Source organism: Nannospalax galili, unplaced genomic scaffold, assembly GCF_000622305.1.
Source record: "Nannospalax galili isolate Female #2095 unplaced genomic scaffold, S.galili_v1.0 scaffold579, whole genome shotgun sequence".
Classification (NCBI taxonomy): Eukaryota; Metazoa; Chordata; class Mammalia; order Rodentia; family Spalacidae; genus Nannospalax; species Nannospalax galili.
The window spans coordinates 590106-600123 of NW_008344599.1; the positions used below are offsets into that span (position 1 = coordinate 590106).

The 10018-nt window shown below is 40.8% G+C and overlaps 1 protein-coding gene across 3 annotated transcripts in view; it reads left to right on the forward strand.

Moving 5' to 3' along the window:
• Positions 1-10018, forward strand: part of Copa (coatomer protein complex subunit alpha) — a 62295-nt gene that overhangs the window by 34216 nt on the left and 18061 nt on the right. For 2 of the 3 annotated variants that reach the window (XM_008840804.3, XM_029567230.1), the window contains 7 exons: positions 707-857; positions 1836-1902; positions 3088-3163; positions 5229-5311; positions 6760-6899; positions 7417-7502; positions 7581-7746. In XM_008840804.3, coding sequence (XP_008839026.1) covers positions 707-857; positions 1836-1902; positions 3088-3163; positions 5229-5311; positions 6760-6899; positions 7417-7502; positions 7581-7746 — 769 coding nt within the window. The remainder of the gene's footprint in view (positions 1-706; positions 858-1835; positions 1903-3087; positions 3164-5228; positions 5312-6759; positions 6900-7416; positions 7503-7580; positions 7747-10018) is intronic. The other variant, XM_008840805.2, reaches the window with a different exon arrangement.

Consider the following 10018-nt stretch of genomic DNA (forward strand, 5'->3'; position numbering starts at 1 on the left):
TGTAAAAATTAAAAAAAAAAACAGATCAGCTCACAAAAGAAAAATAAAAAAATTTAAAAAAGGATTTGTAGAGCTGGGGATATCGCCCAGTATAGAGTGCTTTCCTAGCATGTGTGGGTTCAAGAAGAGGGAGAAAGGGAGCAAAGAGAATTGTGAGAATGTAGGGCTGCATTTAGATGTTGTGTTACTGTTTTCTTTTACTGTAACAACATGGTCTCGCACTGAATATTTTGAAGAAAAGAAATTTAGTCACAGTTTTGGAGGTTGAAAATCAAAGCTTGGGTGGCTTCAGTGTTTTTTCTTCGTGGGGGTTCGTTTGGCTCAGTGATGGTATGGCACAGAGCATTATGGCTGGAGTGAGCAAGAGGGAGAGATGTGTAGGCAAACAGGAATCCAGGGAGAGTTCAGGATGCTTTTTGTATATTCATCTTCTAACCAGTGTCCTGAGAGTACTCCGTTAATCCTATGGGTCTCCTCTGATGAGCTAATCACATTTCACTAAGCCTTGTCTCGTAAAGATTCTGCCACCTTGATCACCACACACCAGGCTTCCATGTATGAACCCCTGAGGCACAAGCCTTTTCCAAATCACAGTGGAGGTCTTGCCCTTTTCCAACCTATGTATATAATCCTCATTCTTGTGTATCTCCTATTTCCAGCTTTTCTTTTTGCCTACAGCTTTTTCATTCTTTTCTCTATGCTCTAGGCCATGATGGTGGCATGATTGTATTTAAGCTGGAACGTGAACGGCCAGCCTATGCTGTTCATGGCAATATGCTGCATTATGTAAAGGACCGATTCTTACGTCAGCTGGATTTCAACAGCTCCAAAGATGTAGCTGTGATGCAGTTACGGAGGTAAATCTGACTTGTTTTTTCTTTCAAAATTCTTTGATCTGCTGTCATGATACACTGCCCTCAAATAAAACTCTTTCTTTGAACCACCTTTTTGGATCTCATCTATCAGACATGGACTCCTCATTGAATAAGCCTCCTCAGTTTAAACCCTCTCGTGGTAGATAAGGAGGCAGATGGTAGATGAGGAGAATGGGAGGTCCCCCATTAAGAGTGCTAATGACCTATGGGGAAGAAATTATACTTCTAATGTCTGAAAAGTCTCTTGCAAATCACAGTACATTTCTTCGTAGAGAGTAGCCCAATTTGGTAATAGAATTTTTTTGCCTTTGTCATTTATGCCTTGAGGAATCTTGTGGCAGAGTGAGATGATAGACCTAAATGACAACAGTACAGAATAATAAGAAAACAATGGAAGTTTGTAGAAGAGTAATATAACTCTTCCTTTCTAGCAAAATGCACACAACCCTAAATTAGAATCTGTGTCTCTGGAAACTATTATCTCTGAAGATATGCTAACCTTTCGGATGCCTGGCAGAAGGAACTGTCCTTTCAGAAAGCCAGCTGCATCAACATGCTGAAACATTCATGGTGACAAATATTGGCATGCGGGTTTGATAACCACCCTCTAGCATCACTGCAATAAAAAGATGGTTTTATGCAAACAATACCAAGGACAGGCAAAACCAGGCAGACATCACATCATGTTACTCTGTGGTGTCCACTGTAATTATGTGTAGGAATTTGTACCCAAGAGAACCAGTCCCACTCATAACTTAATGTTGAATAATTTGACTTGCACTGTGGTTTGCTTTTTTGAACTATTAAGTACTCAAGTAGTAATAGAAAGAGTATCTGTTTTGTTTCTGATTATAAAGGTAATGAGTATGTATAAAGAGTGGTTATGTCAGAGTTAAAGGGAATTGAAGGGGTAGTTCTTTGAACTATTCTTATATCTATTGTTTTCGCCTTTATGTGTAGTGGTTCCAAGTTTCCAGTGTTCAACATGTCATACAATCCCGCAGAAAATGCAGTCTTGCTGTGCACAGTAAGTAATTGTGGAGTTTCCATAGGTTCTTCTCATTTTTCTTTTTTCTTTTTTTGGTCTTTTTGAGACGGGGTCTCCCTGTAGCCCCAGCTGACCCAGAGCTTGCTATGTAGACGAGGCTGGACTCAAGCTCACAGAGATCCTCCTGCCTCTGCCTCCAGAGAAATAGGATTAAAGGAATGTGCCACCATGCCTGGCTTCTCATTTTTCATAAGTGAGAATCTCTAAGGACTTCTTAGAAACTGGTTTTTTTTTTTTTTTAATTGTTTTTTCAATACTAAGGATTGAGCATGTAGGGCACATGCTAGGCAAGTTAGTCCCCTCCCTGATAGAGCTACTTAATGGTCATTTTGCAAGCACTGTACACAGTAAACACTCAGAGACCCCAACTAGATAGGATTCAGTTGTCATAAACTTGTTTTGGGTTTGTGAACTTAGATCTTTCATACAACTAACAGCATCTAGATTTAAGCCAGATCTCTATAAGTGAATAACCCAAATCTCTCAAAGTGATCAGAAAGAATGTTTGCAACTATTTCCTATACTGAGGACATGCTTTTCCTATCTCTCTGTTTGGGTGAAGATACAAGACCAGTGTTTTGAAAGCTGGTTCTTTTGAGTGAAGTTGGCTTCAGAGTTACAAAGCCCTCCCTATTTCTTGCCGTGCAGTTTGCAAGAAATGACATTCTAATTTTAGTGTCCTGGCAGCTGAACGAAGACCTCTCTTCCGTATATAATTTTTCATATCTAATCTTGGTCCTAATAGTATTTAACACTCCCATATTCTCATGGGAATTTTCTTGAATGTCGTCTTAGTTTGTTTTTTTTTTTTTTTTTTTTTTTTTTTCCTTTCAAGTAGACTTTTAAGTTGGCAGGTATACTCAGATGGGACAGCAGAATATCAAGTTCATTGTCTTGTACTTTGTGGAATAGAGAGCAGACCTTGTTTTCATTTAGATACCATCTGCATCTTTAGAGGAGGAAGAAAGTATTGACATCAGTGCTGAGCTCTTTGGCTGAGCCCTGTAATTCTTAGATATCGAAATACTCATACCCTGTGGGTGAAGGGTAACGGAAGTCTACTTTCATAGTGTGGTCTGTGTGATAGAACTGTTTTCTCTATCAGGATAAACAGTTTATTGAGTGCCTCTCACTAATGTGTCAATATCCCTTTTTCCTCTACAGAGAGCAAGCAATTTAGAGAATAGTACCTACGATCTGTATACCATCCCCAAAGATGCCGACTCCCAGAATCCTGATGGTAGGCACTTTGTCTCTACCACTCTGCTTCCAGCTCTCCTCACCAACATCCTAACTTCTAAGTTTTTCACATTCCATCCCCAGGCCATGGCCACATCCCTCACTCTGTTGGCAGGTGCTGCTGACAGTTGCACCAGAGGCAATCATGGTGTGAAATATTCATGTTCTGCCTCCATTTTATTACCCCAGCTAGATATATATATTTTATAATTTGGTTATTAGAAACCCTCCATTTTCTCTTTCAGCACAGCATGTTATCCCAGATTATTGTCAGCTGATATGACTTTCACCCTGGTAGTTTCATTTATTTAAAAATGTGGCTCCAGTTTTGCAGCGTCTCATCCTGGGACTGGGGATTTATATTCTCCCTATCATATCCAGATCCGATTGCTTCCTTTTGCATGTCAAAACGATGAGACTGCTAACAGCCCCATGCCCCACCTGGGATCCCAGGATCCAGCTGAGACCCCTGCCTGCCTGTTTCATCACCACCATCCCTTGTTGATGTCCTTACTTGCTGATAAAACGTTTTCAGAATGGATGGAGCTCTCATTTGTTTTCAGTGTAGTACTTCCAATGGATTTAAGACATTACCAGATCAGAAGTTTATTCCACAGACCCTCCTTTTTAGTAGTATATTTTGATATTTTTTTATCCTCCACAGTTCTGAGAAATATTTGGCTAGCTCTGTCCAAAAGGGGTACCATCAGGTCCATTGTTGCTAATACTTTTTTTTTTTTAATGGGGTATGTGCAGTTGAGACAGGGTCTTACAATGTAACCCAGACTAGCCAGGAACTCAGGGTTACCTTTAGTGCTGGGATTACACTCATCCCAACTCAGTTCACTCTTTTAAATCTACTCAAAGTGAGACAGTGAGAGAAAGAAAACTTTATGTTTGATAGCCATAAATCAAAGTCTCCCTTTAAAGTAGTTAAATCTTGCCAGGTGTGGTGACACCCACCTTTGAGCCCAGCACTCAGAAGGCAGAGGCAGGTGAATCTCCATGAGTTCAAGGCCATCCTGGTTTACAGGCCAGCTGGGGCTCCATGGAAACCCTGTCTCCAAAAGACCCACCAAAAAGTAGTTAAGTCAACTCACCCTCTTGGTTTTTTGTTGTTTTCCAGGTCTTTAACAATGAATAGAACTTAAGATACTTGTATTTTATTACTACTTTTCTGTTCTCCATCTTTAGGAGGGGCAATAATTAGTAAAGGTATGGTGCAGTCATGTGCAGCAGTGAGGAGAAAGCAAAAGCTGGAGTAGTATGGGTCCCTGAAAATGGAAATATGGATTGTGGTAATTCATTTTGTAAATTGCCTGCCACTCCTTAGAAGCCAGAGGAGAACACAGGCTAGCCAGCATGCTTCCGATTGGTTTTCTGCTAGTATAACAGAGTATTTCAGTGTATCCTTTACAAGTTTCTCAGAGAGTAGAGTATCCATTTCAAATTTGAATCAGATGTGAACTGAGGAACATTTTTATAACTCTCCTCAGGGTAATAATGGTGAATTGACATTTACAGAGCAACAGCTTGATGCTAACTAAGCACTGCCCAGTGCTGTGCCTGTCTAGATTTAGCTGTGAGAGCTGTGCCCCACCCCATCCAAGTAGGAGGTCCACATTTGCATGTTAAAAGCATAGGAACAGCTGCATCCTGGGGAAGGGGCTCTGTCTCTACTCCAGCTTGTTTAGATAGGAGGTCTTAGACGTTGACAGGGTGCTTGCTGTGCCACCGCTTGGCCAGGAAAGTCCCACTCGTTAGCTTGATTGAGTGTGTTGTCTTCCAAGATGGGCAGCGTTTCTGCCAGTATGTGATACTGGCTGAAATGCAGCCACTTGGCCTAGAAAAAAGAGGCTTGGCAGAGTAGGGGCTGGAGTTTGGAGGGAACTGGTGGGGAAAAGTCACTGACAATAGCCTGAGGTTATGGCTGAATTTGTTAGCAAGCAGCTGAACTGGCAAAGTCAAAATGGCAGCCAACAAGACTGGCAGCTCCGTGGCACCTGATTCTGTCACCTGCCAGTGGCTCACCACATGCTCCTACCCTTTGGTTTTGTTCTCCTCAGCCCCTGAAGGGAAAAGATCCTCAGGCCTGACAGCCGTTTGGGTTGCTCGAAATCGGTTTGCCGTCCTAGATCGCATGCATTCGGTGAGTTAAGACTTAGAGTAGAAAATAATTTGGGGAGTGTGGTGGCAGTGGCCTGTAGGCTGCAGAATAAAAAGCACTGTCTTTCCTTATTCTCTGCAGAGCAGTTGTGATTCTCAGATATTAGCTCTACCTTTAGCTCTAACTTTGGACTAATCTTTGGGGCAGACAGGTGGGCGGGGGAGGGGATTTTGAGCTGGGAGATATTATTGTAGCTCTGGGCTTAGAATGAAGCTGAAGTCACTAGAGGGGCTTGACTAGAGGGGCTAAAAGCAACATCAGAATTTAAGTAGATGGTCTAGGTGAATGGCAGCTCTCCCATCCCACTACCCCCATGGGTACTTGAAATGTCGTAAGTTCAACACAAGATCAGCAAAGCTCTCTTGCCAAAATACTTAACAAAGGCTTAAACCCTGTTTTCTCTGTTGTTGATTGAGAAACTCAGGCTTAGGTGAACATTATATTGGAGTTTTTGTTGTTGTTTGTTTATTCTAAGTACTGGGGATTGAATTTAGGGCTTTGTTCATGCTACGTAAGTGCTCTGCCACTGAACTATCTCCCCAGTCTTTAAAAAAAATTTTTTTTTAATTTTGAAGGTCTCACTAAGTTGCCTAAGCTGGTCTTGAACATACTCTGTAACCTAGGCAGAGCTGAACTTGTGATCCTCCTTCTGCCTTAGCTTCCTAAGTAGCTGGAATTATGGGTCTGTCCTACAAGGCTCAGCCTCTCGGTTTGTGTTTTGTTTTGTTTTGTTTTGTTTTGTTTTGTTTTGTTTTGTTTTGTTTTGAAGAGAGAGATTAGGATAGGGGCCAGCGAAGTAGCTCAGTGAGCACTTGCTACCAAGTCTAATGGTCAAATTTCAGTTCCTGAGACCTACATGATAGAAGGAAAGAACTAACTCCTATTGGGCTGTGATGTCTACATGAGCCATGATATATGTGTATGTATCTCTGTGTGTGTGTGTGTGTGTGTGTCTATATATACACACACACTAAATAATTAAATAAATGTTGACAGAGATGGAGATTAATAATAAGGCCCTAGAGAGACTTGGAGTGACCAACCTGATATGTAAATGACTGGGACAGGGGAAAATAGTTTTTTGAAGGTAAAGAACAATTACTTGACTGGAGAGATGGCTCATCAGTTAAGAGCACTAGCCATCCTTGTAGAAGACCTGGGTTCAGTTCCCAGCACCCACATGGCAGCTAACAACTGTTCATATCTCTAGTTCCAGGGGCTCTGACACCCTCTTCTGACCTCTGTGGGCACTGCACAACATGGGTGCACTTACCTACATGCAGGCAATACACTCATACAAATAAAAAAGTAAAAATAATAAATATTTTAAAAAATAATAAAATAAATAAAAGAACAATCGCTGAGGGACATCATCAACTGTTAGCCTATATTCACACCTCTCTTAATTAACTCTACCTTCTCTATTTCAGCTTCTCATCAAGAATCTGAAGAATGAGATCACCAAAAAGATACAAGTGCCCAACTGTGATGAGATCTTCTATGCTGGCACAGGCAACCTCCTGCTTCGAGATGCAGATTCCATCACACTTTTTGACGTCCAGCAGAAGCGGTAATGTGATAGGTGCTCCTGACAGGCATAGGATAGAGAGTAGAAATCTAGTAGGAGCTTCTTTTCTAAGTGAGCTGGCCACTTCTTTATTCTAACTCCAGGACTCTTTCTAGCCATCTTTCCCTTCCATGACTATCTCCACCCTGCACATGCACTCCAGCATTATAGCAAGAGGCTGTGTGGTTGTCTGTTTTGTAGTATATACCTGAAAAAAGAGTGCTTTGGAGCCTTAGGATGAGAGGGATATATATATAAAGTTCAATGGCACAGTTCCTGCTCTGAAAGAACTTTATTCTAGTGGTGGAAACAGATATATGCAAATACCTAATAATAGGAAGAAGTAGGGAAGGGGAAGTGCACAGTGTGAGCTCACTGACCTACTGTATAGGGAATATTTATTTGATGTTATATTGAGAAATCAGGTTTTATATTAAGTGAAGTATGGAAAACACATAGGTCATGTCCTGAGGCAAGGGAATTAGTTCCATTCATAATTACCCTTCTTGCTCTATCCCAGGACTCTGGCATCTGTGAAGATTTCCAAGGTGAAATATGTTATCTGGTCAGCAGACATGTCCCATGTAGCACTACTGGCCAAACACGGTAAGGCTTCATTATATCCACCCTGTTTTAGAGCCCATTCCCTCCCTGCCAGTATACTGCACTCACCCTATCCAACAGAGCACTCATGCCCTTTGCCTCTTACAGCCATTGTGATCTGTAACCGCAAGCTGGATGCTCTGTGTAACATTCATGAGAACATTCGTGTCAAGAGTGGGGCCTGGGATGAGAGTGGGGTGTTTATCTATACCACAAGCAACCACATCAAATATGCTGTCACCACTGGGTAAGTTCATTACCTAGAATAAAGAATGGGAGAAGGTAGCCTTTTTTTTTTTTTTTTTTTTTTTTTTTTTTGTCTTTTTGAGACAGGGACTCCCTGTACCCCCAGCTGTCCTGGAACTCACTAGGTAGACCAGGCTGGCCTTGAACTCACAAAAATCCGCCTGCCTCTGCCTCCCAAGTGCGGGGATTAAGGGTGTGTGCTACCACGGCCAGCGAGAAGGTAGCCTTTTCAAAAGCTCTGTCCTGTATCTGCGCTTCTAAACTACTTTCATGAAAAAGCCTTGTTGCATTTGCACTAAAGGCATCAGAAAATTTCTCTTTTTTTTTTAACTCTTAAAATCAGGAAGATAGTCCAGCAAGATGGTTCAGTGGGTAGAGACACTTGCGGCCAGGCTTGATGATCTGAGTCTGACTACTAGGACCCACATTGTGGCAGGAAAGAACCAACTCCTGAAAGTTGTCATCTGACCTCTACACACATGCAGCAGTACATACTCCCACACACAAATATATAAATAAATAAATATAAAAACAAAACTAAATTGTGAAATGTAGCATAAGTGTAGAAAATGACATCAATTCTAAATACTTAGAATAGTGAATAAGTTATATAGTAAATGTCTGTGTAACTGCCTCCCAAGTGAAGAACTAAAACAATTCTGGTATCCCAGAAGTCCTTTGCTGCATTGTCCTTATTGATCACAACCTCTTCCATTTCCATCCCAAAGTAACATTATTCTGATTTTTATTGTAATTTCTTCCTCACTTTTCTTTGTTATTTTACCAGCCATTGTGCTTTACTTTTGCTTAAATTTGAACTTCATATAAATGAAATCATACTGAACATATTATTTTGTATCTTGACCAATACTTTATTGATAAACTTCATTTGAACCTGGGCATGATGATGCTTTTAATCCCAGCACTCAGGAAGCAGACCTAAGAAGATAGTGAGTTCAGGGCCAATCTGGGCAACAAAATGAGGCTGTATCTTTAAAAAAAACCATGCTGTACCTATAATTTAGTTACTTCATTGTTGTATAATATTCTGTTACATTATTTGTCAGTTTGGGAGTGAATATTTGAATGAGGTGAGTAGTTTTTTACTATTACAGACAATGCTCTTTTGAACTCCTTTTTGTGTTTCTAGTACATGTGTACATACATTTTTCTAGTACACCCAGAGTAGAATTGCTGGATCATGGAGTATGCACATCTTCACAGTTACTAGCTGATGCGAAACCTCTTTCCCAAATAGTGGTACTAGTTCCACCGGTATTGTGTACGTTTTCTTGCTTCTCATCTTGAATAACGTTTGACTTTATGATAATTTCGTTCATCTGATGAAAGTAATTTTTAATTTGCTATTCTTTTCTCTAATGAAATTTAGCATCTTTTAATCTGGTGATTCATTAGAATATCTTTTGTGTGAATTATGTTCAAAACCTTACTCTTTTTTTCTATTGAATTATCTTTTATTTGTTATGAATTATGTTTTATTTGTATTGAATTATGTTTTGTGTGAGTTCTTTATTTGTGGGAAAAGGTTGACTTTGTTTTTGTTTGGTTTGTGTCTATTTGTTTGAGTGTTGTTGTTGTTGTTGGAGACAGGGTCTTTTATAGCCCAGGCTGGTCTCAAATTCACTGTGTAGCACAGGGTGACCCTGCGTTTCTGATCCTCCTGCCTCTACCTCTTGAGTACTGGGAATACAGGAGCGTGCCATCCCGCCAAGCTTATTCAGTGCTTTGTGCATGGTAGCTATGCAAGCACCTGCCAACTGAACTACATCCCCACCCTGGTTTGGTTTTGTTTTATTTCACTAATTTATTTAGGAGGAGGCTATCCTCAGCCAAGATATTTTACTTCTAAATCCTTTTCCTTTCAAATCAGCCCTTGTGATGTAAGCAGTTTTTGCTACCACCATTGTTGGTTTTCTCTTTTTTGATCAACAAGTCCACTTCCATAGCATCTTTATTTTTGCTGTGACTTTGCTTATGATTTGAATAGTCCTCCACTGTTTTTCAACTTCTATGAAAGTTATGCTTTTTTTTTTTTGTCTTTTTGAGACAGGGTCTCCCTGTAGGCCCAGCTGTCCTGGAACTCACTATGTAGACCAGGCTGGTCTTGACCTCACAGAGATCCATCAGCCTCTATCTTTTTGAGACAGGGTCTTCCTGTAGCCCTACCTGGCCTGGAACTCGCTATGTAGACCAGGCTGGCCTTGAACTCAGAGATCCACCTCCCTCTGCCTCCCAAGTGCTGGGACTAAAGG